General features: G+C 33.2%; 1 protein-coding gene across 1 annotated transcript in view; it reads left to right on the forward strand.

Moving 5' to 3' along the window:
- The window catches only part of PSMD14 (proteasome 26S subunit, non-ATPase 14), a 90,368-nt gene that overhangs the window by 46,723 nt on the left and 16,886 nt on the right, over positions 1 to 26,759 (forward strand). The window contains exons 4-8 of the mRNA XM_061200661.1: positions 3,773 to 3,844; positions 4,072 to 4,191; positions 6,275 to 6,345; positions 7,341 to 7,491; positions 21,712 to 21,819. Coding sequence (XP_061056644.1) covers positions 3,773 to 3,844; positions 4,072 to 4,191; positions 6,275 to 6,345; positions 7,341 to 7,491; positions 21,712 to 21,819 — 522 coding nt within the window. The remainder of the gene's footprint in view (positions 1 to 3,772; positions 3,845 to 4,071; positions 4,192 to 6,274; positions 6,346 to 7,340; positions 7,492 to 21,711; positions 21,820 to 26,759) is intronic.

A 26,759-nucleotide genomic window follows, 5' to 3' on the forward strand; every position in this document is an offset into this window, starting at 1 on the left:
GACTTTATCTCATTTATATTTTTTCATTACCAATATATTTGGTCTTACCTTACGTTGTTTGCTATTTTTGTTTTGTTCCCTTCTTTGTTCCCTGTTCTTTATTGTCAGTGTTGTGTTAGCTTTTTCTTCTCCAGAGATTTGGTAAGGTGTCTATTCAGTTTTAATGTTTATTGTGGTTATTTTAAATTTGTTCAAAAGACTCTCAAATCCATATTTCTGTAATAGTCTAAGTCAACACTTAAACAGATCTCTTTTTTCCCCTCCTATATGTCAAACAGAGAGTTTTGTATACTTCATTTCTCTCCATCGCCCTATATAGTTATTGGGTGATATCTGTGGTTTTGAACCCTGGTTATTTATGTTATTTAGCTCTCTCTGTTTTTAACTGCTTTCAGTGGTCTTAACAAATTGTTTTATATAATGGCTTTTCCATTTTTAATTTTCTATTTTTGATTTGTGGGGTCTCAAGTGGATCATTTATTCAAAAAGTTCTTTGAAGGAAGATACACGGAATCATATTTTCTGAACCCTTGTGTATTTAGTAATATATTTGTGGGCCTTCAGACATTTTTTTTAGTGGAGTGTAATGTTTTTGACTCCACAGGGTTTCTCTCTTAAAAGTCTGAAACTTTGTTTCATTGTTTTCTGCTGTTTAATGTTGCAAAGAAATCCAAAGTCAACTGAGTTGCATTTTTTTCTTCAGGTTATGTAGTTTTTCTATTTGTATGGTTTTAGAAATTTTGCTTTATTCATGTAGTTAAGATTTACCTAAGACTTTACAAGGTATATAACACTTTTCTTCATTGATTATTGCCTGACATTTAGTGATGCAAAAGTTGAATTTTTTTTCATTCAGGAAAGTTTTCTTCAGCTTTGTCTTATTGATGCTTTCCATTTCTTATTTTATTCTTAGGATCAACTGTATTTCTTAGCTTACGTCTCCTTCCTTTCTTCTCTAGTATTGTATTTTTAATAGTTTTCATCTGTAACTTTTTTACTGTACATTCTAAGACATCTTCAAAAGTTTATGTTCTATATCACTGAATTAAACTTGTCATAGTGTTATTTTTACCCTTGTTTACTCCAGTGTAACTTTAATTCTTAACTATTTTTCATCTTTCATCTTGGTCTATCCTCCAACGTTCTATTTCAAAGATAAGAAATCGTCTTGTGTCCTACTGGTGCCAAATAGTTTTCCAGAATTTTGTATATGATTCCTATTTTTAAATGACTTTCCTCTCTTTGAATTATCTGAATGCTATTCCTCAGGAGTGTTTGCTGAAAGGCAATGTATGTAAATTGTCCATAGCTCCACATTTTTCTCAACTCAGGTCATCTTTGATCTACAGCTGTACTTGCTCTTACATAACTGTTTTAGTTCAGTTTCCAGGGTATTTAATGGAGTTTTCTTCACCTTCATTGCCTGGTTGTGTGCTATTCTGAACAGGTGAGCATGATGATAGAAAAGTGATAGCATCTGCTCCAGAGGTCCTTAACACATGTCCCATAGACAGTGTTTTACATGGGTTACTCTTTTTTTTTTTTTCTTTAGGTTGCAGTTCACTGCTACAAACCCTCCTCTACTTCTTGTCAAGTTGTTTTCTGGGAAGTTTATTCTAACTAGATCAAGAAACAGAGTAGTAATAGAGTGAGAAGGGTAACAGGAAATATCACTGGTTGCTGTCTCAAAAAACAACAATAGAGAAACCAGCTACATGGTTTTCTGTTAGTATGTTTCTGAACCAGAAGAACATAGTGAGAGAGGAGCTAGTGATCTTTGTACTTACTTGCATATGGCTTGTTCTCTCTCCCAGGGTAACTGGTGGGTATTTTCCCTTCCTGTTCCATTGGCTTGTACTACCTTAACTTGTTCATTCTTTTTTTTTTCAACCAATACTTAGTGAGTTCTATGTGCCAGGCACTTTGCTAGGTACTGGATATATATAATGCTGAACAAAACAGAGTGTTTCTTCTTTCATTGATGGCAGAAATATTTTCTGAACTTTGTCAGTAATGCATTTTGGTGATGATGTGATGTTTTATTTCCCTATTCTTTTTTTTTTTTTTTTTCTTAATAAGTATTTCCTGGCAAGTTGAGAAAGGCTGTATTAATAACTGTAGCCTAGATACCAGTTTTAACTTCTTTTGTCATGGGCGTTTTTTAAGTTGCTCTGAATCAGGAAATAACTTTTATGAATACAGTGTTCATTATCCTGACCTTAGAGTATTATTTCCCAAAAAACATCTTGTGACAACTAACTTACTATTTCTTCTCTTTTTTTCTTAAACTTTCTTAACTTTCTTAATTAGATGAATAAAATTATCATATCAACAAAATTATCTTGTTTTATGTGGTGACCTCAACAAATGTTTTGGCATGATAGCACTTTAGCTTACCTTAGAATTTTCATATCTATTTGAAAGGCAAGCAGTAAAGCTGCATTAGGTGATAATAATGATAATAATGAAGAATTCGGTTCTTTTTAAAATATGTTATCTGACATGTATTTTTAAACATAAAATTTGAAGGATTTTATTTTTCTCACCACTTTGTATATAAGGAAATAGAGGTTATTTTTGTATGTGATGCTTATATTTAGAGAAAACTTATTCTAGAACTTTTTATACTCAGTGCTTCCAGTAAGTATTATGAGCTTTTAAACAAAACAAAACCAAAAAAATCACAGAACTTGGCATATAAACAGACAAGAAGCACAAAGTACACACAGACCTATAAGTGTGAAATGTAATGAGTAAAGCAATTTTTAAATTTTAGTAATAAGCAAATCCATAAAAGCAAGAGAGAATATTGACTTACAATTTAGATAGCTAACATGTTCATTCTGTAATTGTAATAGAGTTATTGTTAAGGAAAGGGAACTTTAAGCAAAACAGGACCTGGCAATTAAAAGTCACATCTCATTTTAGTTTCCCAGACTGCTCAGTATTAAAAAACAAGAAGCTTTCTATATGCACTGATTGGGGCAGAATTAAATTTATAAGACTATAGTCATCTTGAGGGTAAGGACTATATGTAAATTACTTTGTGTAGCAGAATGTTACAGTAAAAAGTGGTTTGGTGCTTTTGATGAAGAAGGTAGAATCCTTAGGGAGAAACATAGTATCTTCTTAGGCTGTAATAAGATTAATAGTAATATTTGTTTTAAAGGTAGTTGTCAGGATTTGGAAGTATTTTCATGTTAGCTACACCAGTCTCAACCAGTTTGTTCACATCTGGGGCAGTTGTGTTAAATTTGATGTTGTATAGGGGAGGGGAACAACTTCATCAGGTGAAGTGCAGAGCATGTTCACAGCTCTTTCACCTAGGGATTAGAAGTCTTCTCCGCCCCTCGCCCCCCCATACCTAAGTTTCTGCAGAGATCCCGTAGCCCTAATCTACATGCTGTCTTTAGCTGAAAATCAGGCTCAGAGAATTTGCTGTTTGTGTTGGTCCTTCAGTTAATCAGTTTACATTCACATTGGGGTAAGAAACATAGCTAATTGGTGCATTATAGTTATTTTGTAGTGGAGGTAAATTAACATCCCTGAAAGATTCAAGCATTGTGTCCATTGGACACTTACCTGAGTACTAAGTTTGATGTTTTCTACAGGTTTGATATTTACAAGCTTGTTCTGATTGTTTGTGTTGTAGCTGAATACTTAACATGTTTCCCCTAAACTCTTTAAAAAAATCATGTTTAAATAACTTGTAACTTTAATTTTAAACTCATAAGTTCTTTGTATTTATAATGATTTGTATGCTTGTTCCTAGGGGCCACCTACAGATGCTCCTGCAGTGGACACAGCAGAACAAGTCTATATCTCTTCCCTGGCACTGTTAAAAGTAAGTGTTGAATGGAGTTACTTGCTTTAGAGAGTTCAGCTGCTTTCTCTCTTTTACTTTGGAATATTTTTCACGTTAACCCTCTCACACATAAGCCGTTGTTTTACGTGCATGTATAAAATAGAGTGTTTTATTTCCACCGAAACACAATTAAGTTATTAATTAAAAAAAGGGGGGGGGGTCCAAAGATCTCAAAGCTTTGTGTCTATATATCTTCCTCTTTACAGATGTTAAAACATGGTCGTGCTGGGGTTCCAATGGAAGTTATGGGTCTGATGCTTGGAGAATTTGTTGATGATTACACCGTCAGAGTGATTGACGTGTTTGCTATGCCACAGTCAGGAACAGTGAGTACTTTTATGGTTGCCTGATGCAAGTAAACGTATTACTTTTCTCTTTTCTTTTCCTGTGCAAAATAACTCTCATCATATTGTAATTTTCTCTTCCTGATAGAAAAATTCATTATAAGATTAATGATAGAAACTTTTAGACTGTATTGAATCAAATCATTGATCTTTTAAATGCATTATGAATTCCCTGTAGATCCACAAATTGAGTGATGCTAAGATTTAATCCCTTTACTTGTTCTTTCAGCTTTAACTAGCATAGTGTACTGGATTTATAAGTTAGTTACCTTAAAATAGTAGGATACTAGTTTGATTAGTTTGAACACATGGTTCAAAAGATTTCAGAGACACTCTTAATTAGAGTTTCAACTCACCTACATTATCTAGTCCTCATGTTTTGTTTTTATTGTTTTGAAATATCGCCCTTTTTAAAATGTTCTGTATATGGTGATAAATGACTCTTAAGCTTTTCCTATTCAAAATGTTAAGTTTAAAAAAAAACAAAAAACCATGACAAACTTTAGTTCTTTTTGCCTTTTTGCATGGTAATTTGTTAATAGATGAACCATACTGCATACACATTTTGAAAGTCCTCTACTTTAATGCATTTAGAATGCATTGTTCTTTGTGGGAGTTTTTTGTTTTGTTTTGCTGTTTTGTTTAATGCATTGGACTTGTAGATAGGTGTGTACTTAGATTTTTTTTTAATGTCCAAAAAACAATAACCGTTTACTTACCTTCCAAAAAATAACACATATATCCTTCTCATCTACTTGCCTAAGAAGATATAATGTGTATATTTGTCTGATGAATGTCCTTATGTGGATATCCATTATAGTAAAGGGTTCTTAAGTTTTAATATCCTTTATTTCCTTGTACTACAAGTGCTTGTTTGACAATATAAAATAGAATATTTGATTCCCCATGTTCATTCTGTGTAGTAGAGTTGGAAAGTTTTTCTTCTAGCCCAAGAGTTAGCAGACTTTTTCTGTAAAGACATATGTCTCTGTCTCATATTCTTGTTTTGTTGTTGTTTTTTTTTTAACCACCCTTCAAAAATGTTAAAAAACATTCTTAGCCTGTAGGCAGTAGATTGTGTACCCCTGTTCTTGAGGATGCACTCTCAATTAGAATTCAAAATACTGTTTATTTTGGTGGGAAGAAGTGCTTATGTTAACTGGTTTGTTTAAGTAGATTAGACTTAAATTCCTGATGTTAGAGGAAAACCTTGAGGGAGCTATAATGGCAGTGATCTATGACTGGAGAGATAATATGAATGCCTTTAATTCTTCCATGTCCTAAAATTTTCTTTTGGTTGAACTAGCAAAATAATGCAGCATTTAAAAGACTTGGTTGCAGATTGCCTCTTGTGGGGAATATTTTGAGAATGCTGTTATATTTGAGGTAATATTCAAATGTATATATTCCCCTCCAATTGCCTAATCTACCAAGTAGTCCTAACTAAAGCACTGAACATCCTCCCCTCCTAACTCAGCCAACCAAAAAACAAATAAAAATAACTCTGGGAAACTATTATTTTCCTTCCTCAAGGTGTTTACATTACTGAAGAAAAAAAAAAACCGACTTGAACTGTTGATTATTATAATAGCAGAATAGTTGTAGAACTTTGGATGAGATGGAAGAGGCCTAGTGCTTATCAGTTATCAGAGGATGACGTTAGGAAGTATGCTTGCCTAGACCGATCTAACCAAAAAATAGTTGGTTCACTTATTTGGTATTTCTGGTGTGTGTATATATACACACACACATTAGTCATGGCCATAAACTCTTTTAAAGGAGCCTAAAAATTATCTTAACTCATTAGCTAACAGCAGTATGGTACTTGGCAATTTTTTTGTTTTCTTGGTACTTGGCAATTTAAAAAGCTTTATTGATGTATGGTTTATAATTGAATGACATGAGTAGGTGTCAAATATGGGTATCAAAACCTATTAAATTATTTTGGTATCCCAAAATAATATACATAGGTTTTTAGGCAGTAGCTTTTTGTTCGTTTACCTTGTAATATAAATTTTTTCTCATTGTTATAGAAGCTAATCATTTTCCTTTCTTTCTAAATCAGGGTGTCAGTGTGGAGGCAGTGGATCCAGTGTTCCAAGCCAAGATGTTGGATATGTTGAAGCAGACAGGAAGGTAAGTATTTCAAATGATCATATAATGGAATGATGGGAAATATTTTCAGAAATGTATCTCAGAATTTTACATGTTCGTGAATATCATTCTTAGGGGAAAAAAAGCCACGTAATTAATGTAAAAGTATCACTGTCAGTGCTCTGCACCACCTATCTAGTATCTCTTTCCTCTAGAATCATAGAAATTTGCCAGTTAGAAAACTGCCTCATGTTAAAATTCTCAACTGTTACATAGTAAATTTGGACTGTAGCTTCCCACCGTTTAGCATATGGAGTTACTCTCTAGTCACTTATAATTGAAAGAGCTTGTATGTTCCAAAATTTGAGAGTTGCAGCTAAATAAAATTCTGAATATTTAATTATATTTGTAGTCATATTGAGTTTTAAAGACAGGGAAAGTAGAATCCAAATATTGTTCAAGTTTTTTACCCCAGATTAAATCTCTCAATAGTTGTCATTCTCTTGCTCAAATTCTTCTACTGTGGAAAAAACTTCAAAATTAATGTTAGCAAAAGGCTCAGCAGCTGAGCAGAACAGTGCAAATTGGTTTTTGACTGAGTTCCTAGTTCTACTGCTGGTTTAATTGATATTTAATCCTTTCACAACAGTGGATCCTGGTGTCCATTGTTAAAAATGTACTCTGCCTGGAAAATCCAACTCCCAGAGCTAAGGAGTTAAAGAGTAGATATTTACTTGAATGCTGAAAGGGTAAAAACTGGCTCTGAGAAAGTGTGGTAACAAGGTGAAAAACTGAAAGCCTTATCTACCACTGCTAATGTGCATCTCTTAATGATAGCACTCCTTTGTCACACTGTTTCATTTCCATGTTTTCTGGATAATATGGTGTATGATTTCAGTGTTTCTAATGGTGCTTTTTCACACCTGTGTGTTTTTCATCTCTTCTTAATTTATACCCTGTTAGTGTGTTGTTTCTTTTCATATCATAAGTGTATTACTTGTTCTGTTCTGAACGGCTGAATGCCCTCTTTGTTTCAGGCCTGAGATGGTTGTTGGTTGGTATCACAGTCACCCTGGCTTTGGTTGTTGGCTTTCTGGTGTGGATATCAACACTCAGCAGAGCTTTGAAGCCTTGTCAGAGAGAGCTGTGGCAGTGGTTGTGGATCCCATTCAGAGTGTAAAAGGAAAGGTAGAGTGGATTCTATCTTTATTAGCATCTCCTGCCACATTCTGTTTACAGATACATTACATAAAAATCTGTTTTGTTTAAAGCATGATTCTTAATTACACAAAAAACCAACCAAACAAAAAACTGTACAAGTTAATAAATGTGTCTTGGTATTATTATTAGCAATTTACCTATTTAGAGATTTGTTTCTACTTTAATTAGTCTAATTATAAATGTTTATCTTTAATTTTTTTTTATTTCATAGATTTAGGAATGTTAAATCATACTGAAAGCCTTCTATACACATTTTATTAATATTTTAATAAACATTGCTCTACCTTCTTTTATTTTAAAATGGTGAATTTGGGATCGGCACAACATTTAAAAAATCTAAAGAGCTCTGTTTGCAGACATTGTGCAGGACATATTCTGCAGTTGTAGGTTCCAAATATTTTAGACAGTGAAAACTTGCCCCAAACACTTGGTATCAACCGCTTGCATTTTTGGAGTGAGGACACAGATGAATGATTAGATATGCTAAATGATTCTGAAAAGAGATTAACTTGCAAAGCATATTGGGTTATAGTTGTTCTTTGTTGAAATCTTTTGTTCTTGTTTAGTTCTTTTTTCCTTCTTTTTTTTCTTTTTTCTTTCTTTCTTTCTTTCTTTTTTTTTTTTTTTCTTTCTTTCTTTCTAGCCCCATATGCCATTTTCCTATTTCCTGCCTCATGACAGCAGGGAGCAGCTCTATTATCACCTTCACAGAGCTGTCTGCAAATGTGAGAGGCAATTCGATTTTGCTCAACCACAGGGAGAGTGGATTAGAAAAACTACAGAACATACAGAAATTGGCTAGGTGGTTACTGCTTTAAAATACTGCTGAGGTGTCTTGTTTGAGCATGTACGTCCATTGTAGTATAGAATAATTGTTAAAATCACAGTACATTTATGGAATCCTTTTTATGCAGCTTTTACAAATAATTTTTGGAGCCCTTAAAAATAAATATTAGCTTGCTATCTATCAGACCTGGAGTTTGATAGTATTGCAGATTACATTTACATCTGCTCACCAGCTCAAACTAAATATGGCTGTTTAAACATGGAGTTTTTATCTGTCATGAATTTGAACACTTTCTGACATTATATTATTATGATGAATAAAAATTGAGGTCTTTTCTAAATCATGATCCTATTAGATGTGATTTAGCTTTTTAGAGGCAGAAACTAGCCACAAAAACAATAATAGAAACTGATATACTAGGCAGTTCTGAATGCATAACTTCTGAGGCTTGCTATATAATGATATTTCATTTTATTTACTTTCTTTTTTACGAAGTGTATTGTTATTTAACTGATATAGATAAAAGGAGTTGAAAATCTTTGACTTTTGTTAGTTTTATGAATTAAAGTACAGTATAATATTTAAGTTTAATTCTCTGATAATTAAGATACCTTATAAAAAAGTAAACAATAAGTAACTCATTTAAGTAATAATTATTATTTTAGAAATATAATAGAATTATCTGATTAAATTCCCATGCCACAATATATACTACTAATGATTGAAGCTTAATTTTAAACATAATTAGAATTCTGTTTTGTAGTTTTAGTGTGACTTTTTATGATACTTAACTCATGTGATGGTGGCTGCTTTGAAAAGGAAAATATAAACTTAAATACAATGAAAGAAAGCATTTTCAAAATAGAATGTAAATAAATGAATATGTGTTTTGGTTATCTTGTTTATAGTATTTTAAATGGCAGTTTTAGTTTCCAAACCTAGTTTAGGTATTATATAACTGTGGAGTTTGCATTGTTTGTTTCTAATTAACCATGATTCAAAGAATGCATTTCATTAAAAAATATACTTGTATCACATGACTCTGTTGTCATGTGGTAAAATGTAGTATTTAAAAATATATCTCAAAAATTACTTTAGGAAGTTACATGTATCACTGTCTAGTTTTATATGTCATGAAAAAAATTTTTTGGAAAAAATTTAGTATAAGCATCTATCACTGATGATTCGCATCACTTGTTGTACCTAACGAGATTTATACAATTATATCACCTCAAATAAGGATCCATTTTTTTGTCAATAATGTAACTTCATTTATAAGGTGTCTGAGTTTGGTTATAATTTATAGTTCTCTCAGTGTCTCAAAACTGAATTAAATTAAATGTTAGTAAATCCATGGCCAGAGTGTTCTAGTTAAATCATTATACTTAAGAATATAAACTTACAAGAAAATGAAGAATAACATAGGACTCTCCCTTCCCCTTCCCTGCACATGATTTATCAAAGCTGTCAAAATATTTAGTAAGGCAATGATTAGATCAAGAGTTAAATGACAATCTCTATATAAAGGATTTAAGTGGGTGTCTGTTCTTTTAATACCTCTTTCCTGTATATTTTTATATTTTCATGTTTGTAAGTCCCAGTATTATCTCTGTTTTTTTGAGTGATTAGGTAAAAATGGATTCTTTCTTTGTAATCTCAATTGATTCAAACTGTTTGATTTCCTTTTATAGTGACTTGACTGTATCTTTATGGAATTATTGCTGTGTGCCAGGTATTATGGCAATAATCATTTGAACTTGTCTCATTTATTCTTTTTGGTAATTCTGGGAATGGGTTCTATTATTCCATTTGTCAATGAAAGGGTATAAAAATTTAGGGTCAAAAAGATTACTTTGCCCAAAATCATACAATTATGTATTAAGCAGCAGAACAAGGATACAAATCTAGGTCTATAAAATTTCAGAACTCAAGCTGTTTACTGGCTCTTTAATATTAGACAGTTATGAACAATGTAATTAGAATAACTCAGGGATGGAAAATGAGTACCAAAGTCATTGCAGGGCCTTTTCTTATTTACGTGTGTAGATGTCATTCCCTTCAACATAAGTCAAGAGGAAGGAGCTGCACATTTTCTCAGACCTCTCGAGAGTTCTCGAGAGTACACACTATTTTTAGTAGGTATTATATATTAATTGATTTTCTCATATAGTATTTTTCTATTCATTAAAAACAGCTTAGACAGACTCATGTCTGTCAGCTTTTGTGACATCCCTAGGACCAAACATTGAGACCAACATAAAAAATAAAATGGACTATATGATAAAGAATCCATATCACTCTGTATATCACATAATCCTGGAAATGTTTAAAAATGATACAGGTGAAAAATCAATGATAATAACATTTGTAATTTAAATGGAGTGTAAGCTTATAGAAATTACCAGTGAGCTCCACTCAAAACTTACCAGTGAAATAGTTTTTAAGATTCTGTTTTAGTTTACTTGTAAAGAAAACACGTATTAAAATATTTTAAACTTCAGTTCTCAAGTGGCATGGTGGCAGCCTCTTGCTTAATGTTTTGTTATCCTGTATATTCAACCTACAACTGGACTTAATCCAGCAACAAATTTAGAAGTAAATTCAACTTGTAATATGACTATACTTGTTCATTAGGGCAAAAAGAACAGTCACTTTGTGCAAAGTCAGAAAACTGGCCTACAACTATGACTACTTTTGAGAACTAATTTTCTTGTCAGGATTCCTGTCAGTAAAATGTTCACATGTTACCTGCTAACGCCAAACAATCTTTGTGTCTGTTCTCTATTTTGAAAACAAAACAATCACTAAAAACCCTTTATCCCAAATAAATCTTCACACTGGCTGGACTTTCTTGAAGATTTTTTATTTACTTTGATTGGAAATACTCAATGGGCTTCTGAAAATGTGGTGTTTAGTTTCAGATCAACTCATCATCAGGTATTTCTTAAGTACAGCTGATATGCCTGTATGCTAATGATTTGGGGATACAAATTAAGTAAAAAATGGTCTTAGTCTTTTTGAGAAGATAAGTCATATACATTTAGTGTCACTAGTGAGCCAGATAACATTCTGCTAGTTATGTGCTGGTAATCCTACACTGCATACTGATATAATACAAATTATACTGATACTGCTTTGTTTCTGTAACTAAGTATTAAATTGGTTGCTAGTGACAAATAATTCAACAAATACTTATTTAGAACCTTTTATGTGTCAATATGCAATAAAATAGTACTTGTATAGCAAACATAGTAAATGCAGATTAAAAGTAGGCAGAAATCAGTGTAGACTGCACAAAGTAAATGAAGCTTGGACTGAATTTTAAGGACATCACTCTGTTATTGTTGCCTTTTAATCAGCGTTTTACGGAAAAGGTAGGACTCTGAAGAGTAACTACAAATGTAGGAGGAAAGAATTAGGGAATGAATGTTATAGGAGCTTACCTTTTATTTTCAGATATCTAGAAGGTCGTGTCTTTTTCAAGGTAAGGGGGAAAATATTTTACTTACCCAAGAAATTTTGTATTCGAAAGTTTTAAGATGGTGGAGATTTTAAACTACTCCACTAATAGTTTTATTTTAACATTTTCTTGTTGTTATTAAAAATTACATACCATAAAGGCTGGGCATAAAGTAAAGAGCACAGGCTTTGGGATCAGGCCTGTATTAGAATCCAATTTTTATCTCTTCTTTATAGCATGACCTTGAGCAACTTACCTAATCTTCTTGAGCTTCGGTTTTCTCATCTATAAAACAGGGATTTTAGTAACTATCTCATAGTATTATATTATGAATATTATGAAGTGATATATATAATCATTACAGTGCACATGTATATAGAAGGTGTGCAATAAATATCACTTTATTATTCTGAAGATTAAAATAATTGATACTTAACAGGAAAGACAACTAGCATATTTAAAAAAATAGAATGTGAGTATTTCTGAAAATGTTAAGAACAAGTCTATAAATTAATTACTAACTTGCTCACTTTAGGAAGATGAAGGTAATAATTACAAAAGAAATGAAAACTCTCCCATTTGTATTTTGTACGTTCAGACTAATTTAGGAATACTCTTCTGATTCAGCTGATTTTTTTATTGAGCACTTACTGTTTTTCCAACATATTTCTTTGGGGCATGCTGATGAAAAAGAAAATGAATATATTACTTTAAAATTCTGGCCTTTGAAGTGATTGATGTGATTAAAACCATTTTGTGTTTCATTCACCTGTCTGTATGTTGTCTCTCTCACAAGATTGGAGCTTCTTTTAAGGGAGAAATGTTTCCATATCTTGGAATTGATGCAGTGTCTGCAAAAAGTAGTTTTTTTAAAATAAATGTTTATAAGGTAAAATCAGGAATGAATGTTTCAGTGGTCAGCTGTTACCAATTCAGACTTTTAGAAAGAAAACTGCAGCTAATTTTGTGAGGTTTAGTAAGTAATTTGTATACATTAGCAGTGATCACTTATTAAATGAGTGAAACATGAGATTGACAAGGTCAGTGAGCCAGTTTGTTCATAGACATTAACCTTGATGAATCCGAACCTTGTGTAATCAGAGCTAGAGTTCAAGTTTATCATGTCATTTGTCTTCCAAAGGTAGTGGAAGATATTTAGAATAGCTGTCATTCATAAGATTTTCTGTTGATCAGTATCCCATAAAGGTTAATTGGGGCTGAATAATTCTTATCTCAAATTGTATACATACACATACCTTTCCTTTGCTTAGTTTTTCGGACTGAAAGAGAAAAATAGAAAATAGGACACATAAAAATTCTATTTCCATTCCTAATATAGCTCTGGGAGCATACTCACCCAACTCTTGGAACAAGGTTAGTTACTATATTATCTTCTGTTTGCATCCTGTTTATACTCCTAGTATCAATTTGAAGTTTTATAACACTCTTAGACATAATCTAAGGATTATGAGGATGTCTAAGAAAATATTTTAGGTGCTAATGTGCATGTACTATTCCTGATAGACTTAATAGTTTATAACACTAATTTAGCTGATATAATCAGAAATTGTCAGCTAAGAATTTTAAAGCAATTTTATGTTTAAAATTCTAAGAAGCATAAATCTGATATAGAACTAACAGTTCTTAGTTTTGTTCTTTTAATTTAGAGCTTCTGTATTAGTAATATAATTTCTGAGCTAATTTATTATTGTTTAGTAATTGCTATACATTTGAGTGATAGACATCTGCTTCAAATTAGTTTGAATTCAGCTGTTTCTGTAAAGATATAGGAAAACCTTTAAAACAATGTCCCATTATCTATAAGAATATTATTTATTGACCCTTTTGCCTCTTGAATGCTTTTCTTTCCCCAATCTAATGATCCCTGGTCATTCATTCAACAGACATTTATTGATCATTACTGTGTGCCAGGCATACAATGGACACACAGGAGAGTAAGATCTCCTCCCTGTCCTTAATGCCAGTGTTGTACCGGAAAATGGAAACTATGACTTTGTATAAAAGGCCTTTGCGTAGCCCATGTATATTAATTGTTTACGATCATATTCAAATGATTTGACATTAACCCTTGTTCATTGTGAGGATGTTTCTGGGCCTGGGACTTCGTTTTGGCGGGTTTAGTCTGTTGTTATCACTGTAATTTCCTGAAGAGGGTAGAATTGATTATGGTGGTAAATTTTCTTTTAAGTCATAGTTGATTATTATTCTAATAATCAGTAATTATTCTTAGGCTACTAGTAAGCTTTTCAGTAGATGCCCACTGCCACTTTTTACATTCCAAATAGCTTTTCTGTATGCAGTTTTTATTCCTAATTAAAAACAAGTCAGTGCTTTGTGATATTTGAGTGTTTCATGAATTCAAAACTGAGCGGTGATAAGGAAATGGGAAGTATATATTTTGTAAAGCTAGTGATTAGATTTTTATAGGTAATGAATTTGTGGGGGCATTCAATGGTAAAACTTTATATAAAACAGGTACCAAAGGGACTTCACTGGCTGCCTAGAGGTTAAGACTCCGTGCTTCCACTGCAGGGGGTGTGGGTTAGATCCCTGGTCAGGGAACTAAGATCCCATATGCAGCGCAGTGTGGCCCAAAATAACCCCCAAAAAACATAACCAAAAATGCTTTCTTGGAGCTTTTCATTTTAATAGATATTTATTCTGCACCATATTAGGTGCCCCAGGTACTCTGCTGGGGAGTGGATATTCAGTGGTGAATAAAACACAAACCTTGCTGTGAAGTAACTGAATCTAAGAGTGATCTTTTCTTGCTTTTGTGTTAGGATAACTGTTACATCAGATAGCTTGGTGATGAAGAGTACTGGCTTTGGCATGCTGTGTGTGTACAAATGATAGTGGTGTCACTTACTGGTTGTCATCTCATTTAATTTATTCAAGTCCTCGGAACGTCAGTTTCCTTATCCATAAATTGAGAATATTAATACCTACCTCTTGGTTGTTGAGTATTAGACAATATAATTTCTATATGATATTTTAACAAGCCCAATAAAAATATGTAAAAGTCATACATAGCAAAGTAATTGACCTTTGCATATTTTTCCTACGAAAATGACTATATTTTTTGAGAGATGGCAGTCTGAAGGATATATTTGTATTTTTCTTTGAAGGTAATGTTAAAGCACAAGAAATGTATGTAAGTCTTTTATTTCCCTTAGCCCCTCCTTACTGCCTTTCTAACATGGGTGAGCCCTAGCCCTTAGTCTCTAGAGCCTTTTATTCCTTTACTTTATGTGGGACTGTCAATAAGCATACCAGTTGTGTTGCTTTCGTTTGTCTACTAGAGGGGAATCTGAAGTCACTTGCTCATTTTGTGTTGGCTGACAGGGTAGCCACCAGATAGGATTGGTACTCTGAGTTGGTTATCTGACCAGTGACCCAGAGGTGCTAGTATCTTGTAGCTCATTAATAGTCCCTGAAGAGTTCAGTTTTTAAGTTCACTGTTTATTCGTCACCTATAATTCTAGAAATACCTATCATAGAGGAGTATCAAAATTCTAGGCATATTGTCATTTTTTTAAAGAGATAATATTCCGTATAACTGTTACATTTTTTCTTTATTTTATTTAGGAATTTTCCTAGGGAAATATGTCTTTAAAGGTCTCTCCCTAATTTCCTGTTGGTATTTTCATATGCCAAATGTCTGTGGATACCAAATTTATAATTCTGATTTGATTTTGAGGGTGGCTTTTTTCTAACTTTAACACTGTATTGCAGTAGCAGCATTCTGCTTAGTTTACTGGTCAGGTTGAGTGCTACAAGAAGCAAACGCCAAAATGGGATTCAATCTGTCTGATTGTGCGGAAGAAGAAAGAGAAAGTAGGATTGGGTAGGAAGGGCGTCAGACTGCAGCATGTTCCTAAGAAAGTTTCAGCCAGGCTGTTGGGGAGTCCTTGAGACAGTTGTCCTTTAGAAGAAGCCCTTATTTGGCAGGAATGGCTAGGTTTGTAGTACCCCTGCTGTGCTCAGACATTGGCTGGGAGTAGCCCAAGGGAGGTTTGACCTGGGGTGAACCCCCAGAGGATCCAGAGGTGTAGCATCTGGAGTTTGTGAGTCAGCTATGCTCTCTACAGTAGGTTCTACTGAAAGGAGATCTGAGCTAGGCAAGTCCATCAGCGCCACAGTTAAAAACACTAAGAACTATAGTGGTAGGTACACACATATTATTTCATTTAATCTTATCATTAAATGGTGTCATTCATGAGCAAATGGAGACATTGAGAAGTTAAATAACAGTCATCTTAGCTCAATAACCAGCAAGTGTTAGAACCAGAATTCTAACTTAGGCAGGCTTCTGACTGCAGAGTGTCTTAAGCATTTAAATACCTATACCATACTGAGTACATGCATACACTGTAAAAATTTTGCTAAATTTATTTTATGACATAACTATATTCTTTTTAGAAAGTTTCATGAATCTAAAAATGTTTAATTACCTTTCACCATACTAGTTTTTAGAGATCGATTTGTTTTTATTAAAGTATATATATCCAAAACGGTGGCTTTACTGTTTGAATTTTGATGCATGTCTTCACTTGTCAAAAAAAAGTACATTATGCTAGTTATACTCCATCCCCTTTTCTCCCAATATATTGAAGTTGTACTACAGATCTCTAGCTACAATAAGCAATTCTCCAAGGATGAAGAAAGAAAATGTACATACACATAGGAATTTCTGTTCCAGAGCTAAAATTGACATTTTATAAATAATTTCCATGTTGCAAAGTTGAGACTAAGAAATCACAGCAATTCAGTGATATGCATTTGGCATGAGTCAGTTTTAGTTCTTAGTGCTTTTCATTGGAAATGGCATAAAAAGTAAGATTTCTTTGAATTTTTTATGCTGTGGGCTTACAAGAGACATAAGATGTTTTTCTCTTATAGATGCCTGGCAGTGCACGGCAGCAGAAGTAACGAACGGGTCACAAACCCCAGCAGTACTTCCCAGGTCACGTGCACCCTTAATTTTTAAAGAATCTAGAAACAACCTAAGCAGTTGATAACAGGTCATTTCTAGGTGATAAAGGGTATTTGATTTCCACACCTAGCATTTTTATAGTCATTTAGAGACTTACTTTTTACGGTGGTGGGTTTATATGTGTTTAAATATGTAACCTAACTGGTCACTGAATTGTAACTTTTTTCTTTTCTTGATGTTTGACATTGATTTTGAGGTCTGAATTTTTTTTTTTCAAGCTTTTTTTCTTCCAGCTCATTTTATACATAAACACTTCCCATAGTCATTGACTTCAATATAAGGGCAGCTGGGAATGCCAAAGGCAGCTACTGTTAAACAAAAAAAGAGAGGGGGGTGGGGAGGGAGAGAAATCATGAATTACAGTATCTACTGCCAGAAGTGCTTGTGCATTTTTCTTTCAAACACCTTTGTATTGAATTAATTTTACAAGCTTTACTTAAAAATTAGTCTCCTTTGAGTGTAAAAATTGGGAACCATACATTGGTGCTTTAGAAATTTAGTCTAGTCTTTCAGTGACCTAGCAGTTGATATGAAAACATGAATTTAAAAATAAATAGCATATTGGATAAACTGTACTATACTCATGAAAGAAGCCAAAAAATTATGGATTAAACCGAATTTGAAAATAATTAAAGTTTTGTGTCCTAAACCAGATTCGTTGTTAAAATGAAATGATAGGTCTTTGACCCTTGGGTGTGCTTGGAATAAATGTGGAACACAGTATTGTTTTTAAAACTATTTTGCTTTTATAAGCTAAGACAGATGTACAAAAAAGATGCAGTTTTTATTTTGTATTGGCAGCTTCCAAATATTTAGTATCTATTTCCAAGAGTTGCAATTAGTAAAGCAACCATGGTACTGAAATCTGCACATCCCACAAGCTAATTATATTTGCAAGGTCAGAGTGAATACATATTTTCAGAAAAATAAAGGGTTATATAAATATGTGTCTTCTACTTGGCTGTTATATCACAGTTTGTTGATCTGGGGTATAATGTGTACAATTCACAAATTTGTCTGATAACAGAAAGTGGTGTGTGATTGTGTTTATTTTACTAACCAGTATATTCACAGCAATCACTTCCAAATATCTCTCCAGTAAAGATGTGTTAATTACAAAACAGACAAGGTCTTCTATTATATTAAAGCTACTAACAAGAAGACAGCAGGAATCACACATGTAAATAGCATCATCAACCCCTATTTTAGTCCTCTGTTTTGATCTGTGAGTTGCGCATAGACCAAAGGTGCTATTAAAGACTGAGTGTATGAAATAGGCAGCATTATATGAACAAAATTTATTCAACAAGAAAACAGACCTTTAACATGAATTTAACAAGCCTGAGAAATTATAAACTATCATATGCTGCAGATTCATGCAGTGATAATAAACAAAAAAGGAAAGTAAGAGGTTTCCCTAAGCTAGCCAAACTGCTAATGGTTTTGTTATAAGCTGTCTACTGTTGCAGTGACCTCTGAAAAGTCTCAAGGCACTTGTACCAGAAAAAATTAAATGGTCAGGCTGGTGAATAGAGATTCAGTGTGGTGTGTAGGACTGCATCATGGAAAGGAAATATAAAAGTCTAGCTTCATATTCCTGAAAATATTCATCATACTTTAGCTTGGAAGTTTTTGTTAGTACATATTAAGGAGGTAGTTTTTGTGCAAAGTTTTTTGGCTAAATTACTTTTTGGATTTATAACCTTATAAGACATAAGCTGAACTGGTTTAATGTATATATACTTTAAAACAAACCATTTAGAAAATTCATGTAGCTCAAAAAATTGAATTTTTCCCCTGCCCCACTCCCATACCTTAATTAATCCTTGGGGGTTCTTTGTTCAGTATATCGTATCTAAGATTTCTGTTCTCATCCATGGAGTGACCACTTTGCTGTCATTCTGTTGCATCATGCTGTAAATACATAAACATGGAGAAACGCCTTCAGCTTATACACACCTCCAAGTGCTCACCAAGGCTTTTTCTTGAATCTTACTGTGGCATAATTAACACCTTCTTCACCCATTGCTCATTAGTGCACTGGACATTAATGAGTCTATTTTGATAGGCTGCTCTAAAGGAGAAACCCACTTATTCTCACAGCACAAAAAGCAATTATAAAATGGTACAGAAATTAAAATGTAGACTATATTGCCATATTTATATTTTTATTGTGTACTAAATCTAATTTTGGTCTGCAGGTTGTTGAACATGTTAGTTTCCTTAAGACAGTTGCTATAGTGATGGCAGCAAATTCCTTTAATCTTGGTGTAAAGTGTTCATTTTCTATTGGCTTTCATATTGCTACTCAGAAATTGTCATTCTAAACATTTCATTTCATATAGGCCATCATTTACTAGTTGAACAGTATATTAAATTCTTGAATTTTTCTCTTAATTTTAAATAGAATTAAAATTTCTAAATTTCAGATTGTTTTTAATTGATCATGATATCTCTTTAGCTGGTATTTTCATTTCCCTTTTATGAAGTTTCACACCTGTTAATAATATTCCAGAGAAATATTACAGAGATTTTTTTGTGTGTAAAATAGCTGGTCTCCTGTTCTAGTTTGAAAGCATTCATTATAAAAAAGATATTTTGTGATATATTGTGGAATTTTCATAGTTTTGTAGAAGTGTTCTTTTTCTACAAATGATACTGAAATCTTTAAATGGAATCCAAGTATTCTAAAAACAATTGGACCAAAATGATGCTTTGCTCTTAAATATTTACTGCTATTGGTTAGGGAAGCAATTCTTTTTTTTTTTTTTTTTTTTTCTTTTTATATATATGTTTACCTACTTTTCTTTTTTTTAAAATTTATTTATTTATTTATTTTATTTTATTTATGGCTGTGTTGGGTCTTCGTTTCTGTGCGAGGGCTTTCTCTGGTTGTGGCAAGCGGGGGCCACTCTTCATCGCGGTGCGTGGGCCTCTCACTGTCGCGGCCTCTCTTGTTGCGGAGCACAGGCTCCAGACGCGCAGGCTCAGTAGTTGTGGCTCACGGGCCCAGTTGCTCCGCGGCATGTGGGATCTTCCCAGACCAGGGCTCGAACCTGTGTCCCCTGCATCGGCAGGCAGATCTCAACCACTGAGCCACCAGGAAAGCCCAAGGAAAGCAATTCTTAATTTTATATTTATTTAAGTTGTACATCTGTCTATCAAAATGGTCTCTTTTCCCTTCTTTAGCCTACATTTTATCTTATTTTTATGTGCTTTTTAGTAGAAAATTTTAGAAAATTTTACTTCTATATGTTTTTAAACAATTGTTTGAAATTATTTATGATAATATCTGATTAAAGCATGTTTGATAGTAGTACTTATTACTTTATGAAAATGTGATTAGAAAAAAATTTATAAGCAAGAGGTATAAACCTAGGCCATATTTATTTATACATAATTGTGAAAGTTAAGTCGATTACAGTTACTGTATAAAAAGAAAAAAGTTTTCACAAACTATTAAATCGTGCATGTTCTGGGGATACTTGGTTTTATTTTAAGGCAAGAGGAATCTTTGGGGAAATTCAAACTGTTAGAAATAAAAGCAAAATTCAAAGTTTTGGGGCGGCGGGGCGATTGCCGGAGTAGACGGAGGCCCTTAGATTGAGTCACTTGTCATAGTGCTTTGGTGTAAGTTTGTATTTGTTAGTACCGTTGACCCTTCATGGCAGCTTTTTAGAAAGGGTGATTTTTCCTTTCTTTCTTTCTTTAAATCTTATTCTTTAGCATATAGCATTTAGTAATACTTATTACAGATTTTTCAGACTTGATTAGATTCCAGTTGGCTTATTTTGGAAATAAGTTTTTTTTAATCCACTAGTATCCTCAAACAATAATTATACAAATGAGAAACAGTCTAGTTGACAATAGCTTTTAAAACATTGATAAATCTCAGTTGTTTAGCACTTTTAAAGGCAAATCTAGAAATAACTATATTACCCTGCTTTAAGATATTTTTATGTGAAGAATGTATTGAGTTTATTCTCTAGGTAACTGATTTACATTCCCTGAAAGAGGCATCTGTCTTAAGATCCCTGGGTCTTTACATAAAACTTAACAACATTTAAAAGCTTTAACAAGTTCTTTCAAATCCATGATAATGAACAGAGAAAAGCATTCGGATAGTATGTGATTCTTGTTAAATCTCTTAATATATGAGCTAAGAGATGATTTGTATCATGTAAGAATTTGAAGTGTTTCTCTACAGAAATTTTGAATACACCTAGGAAAAAGAGGATACCTATTGTTATTTCTTTACTATGAACTTAGGGCTGTATCATTCTATACCATGTTCCTGGCTTAAAGCACGGATGACCTTGGTTTTCTTGTATTGTGCCTCGTATTCTTGACAGTGGCTTGGACATTTAAGGCCATCAGACAAGGTACAAAGTCTTTTATAGTCACAAGAAGTAAAAGGTATCTGACTAGAAGAGAATACGTGGAGCAAGTGCCTTGCTGGTTGTAATTTTGTTGTCATTTCAAGTACTGTGGTGGTATAATTGATGTGACAGGGCTGGGCTTTAGATGTGGTCCCTTAGCTTGTGCTCACTTTCAGTTTTAGTTTCTCTTTGTCATTCATTTTGATTAGGTAAAATTTAGGTGACAGACATATGCACACCAATGAAGGCTGTTTGGTGTAAGTTTAGTAATGACGTATTTCAATAATAAAGATGCAAAGTTAATATTTTCCTTTACTGCTTCATGAAAATTGCAATAATTGGTGTCACCTTACATTACAAGATAGAGGGTGGTGTGCTGATGGCGCAGTCAGCAGGAGGTTCTTTTTTATTAATATTATAATTAAATGATTTTCTGGAAATAGGCCAAAAACAGATGCAAGTTGATCATGCCTTGTCCAGTGTTGCTTGGCACCATCACTTGCTTTTTAAAAAAGAAATGACCTGACACCTTGTTTTTTTACAGGTTGTTATTGATGCCTTCAGATTGATCAATGCTAATATGATGGTCTTAGGACATGAACCAAGACAAACAACCTCAAATCTGGGTCACCTAAACAAGCCATCTATCCAGGTAATGCCTGTATTTGATAATGTGTTAAAACTGTTTTACATTTTAAAAGCCTGTTATAAATGACCATTTTAAGATCCAATACTTAGCATTTTAATTTGTTTTGCAATTTTTCTTGTGCTTTAAAAGGAGATTATGGAAATAGTGTTGCAAAAGTTAGATTTGCTCACATATGAGTCTGCTTTCAGTGAAGTCTTTAAACTTTCCTAACATAGTTTGAGGACACCCTTTTGGGGGGGCATAGTAGAGCCTTAATCTTGAGAGTACCTTACAGCTTTGCACGGTTAACACTGTAGTAAAGGACTGATAGGGGTTTTAGGTGGAGTGCGTTAGGTATCATGGTATCATTATTGATTTGGTTAGTAGACATTTCTTATAGTAGTAAATAATGGTAAATTGTTGTATACTTTAGGAGGTCCCCAGAAGCAGTTCCTAAATAGTACTTAAATATTTTTACCTTTTTCTTTTTTCTTTTTTTGGCTTAATCCCTACTTTTAAAACGAATCATACAAAACACTACATATTTGTTTTGATTAGAGTTTATATCTTGTTCTTTCTAGTGATGTCAACCACCATTATTACAGTTATTCAGACACTTAATATCCTCCTGAGTGATTAATGTTTTCTTTGTATCATCCACATGCTTCATTGTTTTTATACAGATCTTTATTGTATGCAAAAATTATTTTAAATGTGTTTTTAAATGTACCATAACCTGTGTCTATATAGTTAATTGCTTCTCTGAAGATTAATTAAAAGGACAGAAATACCGTGTTTGGTTAAATAGCACACATAGTACAGAGACATTATAGTAGCTATTGCTGCTCCCCTTCTGAAACCTTGCTCTGTCATATGATTGTCTTTGGGGAGTTGTGGCTTTGACAGTTAACCATGGTTAAGCTTGGTTATACTTTGATAACTTTATACTTTTAGATGCTTACTTTTTCAGTAGTCACTCATCTGAAATCTTCATCAAAGTGAAAAAGTTTTTTCAAAGGATTGAGGTGTGTTCCTTTTGAAAAAATTACTTAGAAGCCTGGGAAAACTGCAAAGTGTAGTGAGTATGAAATAAGCTACTAGTGTTTTTGATTGGGTACAGACAAGCCCATGCTTGCATGTTCCAAGAGAATATATTATTGGACCTGTTTAGCCTGTGATAATGACCTTTCTTATAACCCCCATAGCATCATACTGCTTCATTATTTTTTTGCAAATATTATTTTTTTTTGTTAAGTAGCATCTCACAGTCTAAGATCATTGTGATTACTGCATGGTGTGTTTCTGCCAGAAGTTTTTACTAATTGCAAGTCAACAGCCACCTGTTGCAGATTTCATCTTTTACATTTAAACACTGGTTTTTAACCTTAAAATTTGAGTTAATTAAATAATTAAAATCTGTTTCTTTCTACATCAGTCCGGTTTGTATTTTTACCTTACAGTCTGTAATTTAAGGTGAACCTTATGAAGCAGGTTCCAAACCCAAGTTAAAAGGACCTGTGTATATAACAGCTACAGCATCATTGTTTTCCATTTCATTTTAGTTTGTTTTGGCTTCCAGTTAAAATCTGTGTATATATTTATTTCACAGTTTTTATAGCGCCCATCAGGAAGACATCTATCTGGGTGCTTTACAGTTTTGAGACAATTCCAGTACTGAAACACTCAAATGGGATCAAGCCAAAAAGTGACAGAACAAAGGCACACCTTAAAACAATTTCTTAGTTTTCTAAGACAAGCTAGAATGAAAGCAACCCAGAAGAACTTGAAGTGAATGGTGATATTCATAATAGAATTTTAAGGTGTGTTAGCAGAATCTTTACCTCAGAGATCAGAAGCCTTTCAGAAAGGCCGTGCCTTTTATTTTGAAGGAAAGTTAGTTTGTATTTAGAGGGATCTTGTTCCTAAACCCGCTTATTACTGGTAGGAATAAGAACCTAACAGGTACCATCAGCACTCATGTGGGTGGTTGCTAATGCTTTTCTAACACTGATTTTTTTACTATCATACTTAAAGTAGGGGGGGAATATTAGGGTTATACTGTAGACTACTATTTAATATATTGAGGAAAGTTCAAAATATGTTAAGAAAAAGATTATAAAATCACATATGCAAGTTCTCCTTTTTGAAAATATATATTTTATAAACTGTGCCTATATATTTACAATATTAGTATTGATTACCTTTGGGTTGTAGGATTATTGAATTTTTTTTCTTGTTTTTCCTTCTCCATATTTCTTAAACTTTCTACAATGAAACATATATTGCTTTTAGAAAATGTTATTTTTAAAGCACTAATAACAATGTTGAAGTGTCTGCCACAAGACAAAGCTAATAGACAAAGTTTATGTGAACTTTCATGTTTTAAATGAGAAGTCATTAATAATCCTGATAGAGAGGGAAAAGTATAATACCTGCACTATAGACTTTTCTATTAATATATGTGACTTTGTATTATTTTGTACTTGGAACATTTGACCGTTATTGTCAAATGTATAGAATTGAGAGTTAGCAAGCATTTATTTTAGTAACTAAAAATGTAAAACTATTCCACTAAAAATTGTTCAACAACGTTTCAGATCCTTAAGGGCCACAGTGTATATGAAGATTGGTTGTCAACTGAATGGAAATTTAGTAACTGTTGATGCATAGATGCATTATACTAGGGTTATGAGCCTCTAAGTGTAGCCCTGAGTACAACTGCATTGTCTAACAGAGTTAGATTATTTGAAAAACATTGTTTTCGGTAGTTGTTAAACAGTTATAAAATAGTTGTACTAGAAGGAACCATTGTGATGATTTTGTAGGTGAGGAAAACTGAGGCCCAGCAAGTTTGTGATTTGCCTAGGTTATCCACTGAGTTACTGTAGGAACTAGTACATAACCAGAGCTCCTCATTCTTTTATACTATATTTGGAAGTTTCATTAATTCATTAATTTTGGCATAGATAATGTATATATACAGCTCAAAATTCAAAAGGTATGAAAAGGTATTTAGCAAAAATTCTTTTCTTCTTTTGCCATTTGTGACCCAGTTCTCCACCCTAAAGGGAACAAAGCACATGTTTTGTTTCTTTTCAGAGCTGTTATATTTATATAAAGAAAGATTCATTTTAAAGTATGATTTACTGGATGATATTTAGCACCACGTTTTCAGTTTATCAATGTAAAATAAGGCAAACAGATATACCTTTAGATCTAAGTAAATATGCCTTTTTTAAGAGCATGAAACTTTTTTAACCTATCAAGAACCTATAAATAGGTTATTACATAGTTCATAAGCTGTGTACTTTATAATATGCCTGCTCTTCCACAGCAGTGAGCAAATGGAGTTATAACTTCTAACCTCTTGTCAGTAGTCTAGACAATGCCAATGAAGTATTATTTCACCGTAATGATTATTTGTGTGCTTTTCTTTGAATTTGTCATACCAACAAAATTATAAAGCTCTACTCTAAAGATTAGCTTAAAGAAACAGAAATAACCTGGAAGTTAATCAGTGGGATCTCAAAACTCTGCTTTGTCTAGTTCCTCCTCCAAACCACTCTTTGTCTAGAGTAAATAGCATCTTAGACTGATAGTACCAACCTAGGAAGAACTTCCTTCTTTGAAAGGTTGGCAGCCTTTGAGCAAAGAAAACAAGGGTCAGGATATCCAAGAAGCCAATAAGCTAAGTCCTGTTAGTAATTCCAAAAAGTATTGTCCCAGAAACAGTGCTCTAAAAGGTGGCTAGCTTCCCAGGTCAGCCACTGAAATATTATTTAGCCCACAATATAAACACTATAGAATAGAACCATGCTTTTTAACAGTGCTTCTATGAGAAACTGTTGCAGATTTCAAATAATTAATGAATCAGCTTCAGGACAATATCCTGTTTTAATGAAGAATTGCCTAAATTTTCCTAAATTCATCATATGTTTGTTAGGTGTAAATTTAAAAGTTAAGTATTGATGTTTTGAGAAATTTCCTGATTATGTAACTTCTTTGTCTGCCTGACATACTGTGGCATTTGCTAGTATGTTATGTTTAATTTGCAATTTGACCCTGTCAAAAGGCTAGTCTCCCCCTTGGTAAAGCTAATCTTATATTTGGTGTATGCTGCCGCAACTTGTAATTCAATGTCAACTAGAATGGGGAATTTGAGAGAATTTATTTTTCACTGAGCTAAATAAAAGAGCCTGTACCTTTGGGTTTATATGGAAGGAGGACTGTACATGGCCAGTTTACCTATGATTTGGGATGAATGTACTTGGGGGCACACAGCAAGTGAGTAAGTGAAATTGGGAAATGGCTTGAGGATATCATTTGATTTAAATTTATATTTGTTTTATTATTGTCCCTGCTAATCTTTTATGCTGCCTGTTAGTTGTACTACTTTCACCTAAATAATGTAATTGAAAATCAAGTAGGTAGTGCCTTCAAGTTCCAAACTGTATATTTCAGCAGTACAGTTAATCTCCAAAATGTGGACCTATCTGTGTGCCCATTTGTCTGACTTCTGTATCTCTTGGCCATACCTGTTATTAGCTTTATGGCCACTATGTAGAATTATATAGTTGGAGCACTGCATAAAGGTGCTTGGATGAGAGGGCAGTTGGCCCCTGAAATCTAGCCTAAACTTCGCTCTCCAGCCAGGCTGAGTTTGCTTGGAGCACTGGGCACCTTTTTCTAATTCTTCCACCCAGAGGATGCACTTCCTAATTTGCATAAAGGTGAGTACAGATTAAGGGAGGCACTGATTAGCTCCACTTTTTGACCCACGCAGTACGGCGTATCCAGGCACTGAAATTTAATTCACTATTCCTGATTATTATCGAAATGAATAAGGATTTAATAGGTACTCCTAGTACTTTAATTTCATATAGCAACCATTTTATTATAGCAGATGTTAGGAATATACGAATGGATTGTTATAGTACATACCTAAAATGGGTTAGTATTTGGTG

This window comes from Eubalaena glacialis, chromosome 1, assembly GCF_028564815.1.
Source record: "Eubalaena glacialis isolate mEubGla1 chromosome 1, mEubGla1.1.hap2.+ XY, whole genome shotgun sequence".
Classification (NCBI taxonomy): domain Eukaryota; kingdom Metazoa; phylum Chordata; class Mammalia; order Artiodactyla; family Balaenidae; genus Eubalaena; species Eubalaena glacialis.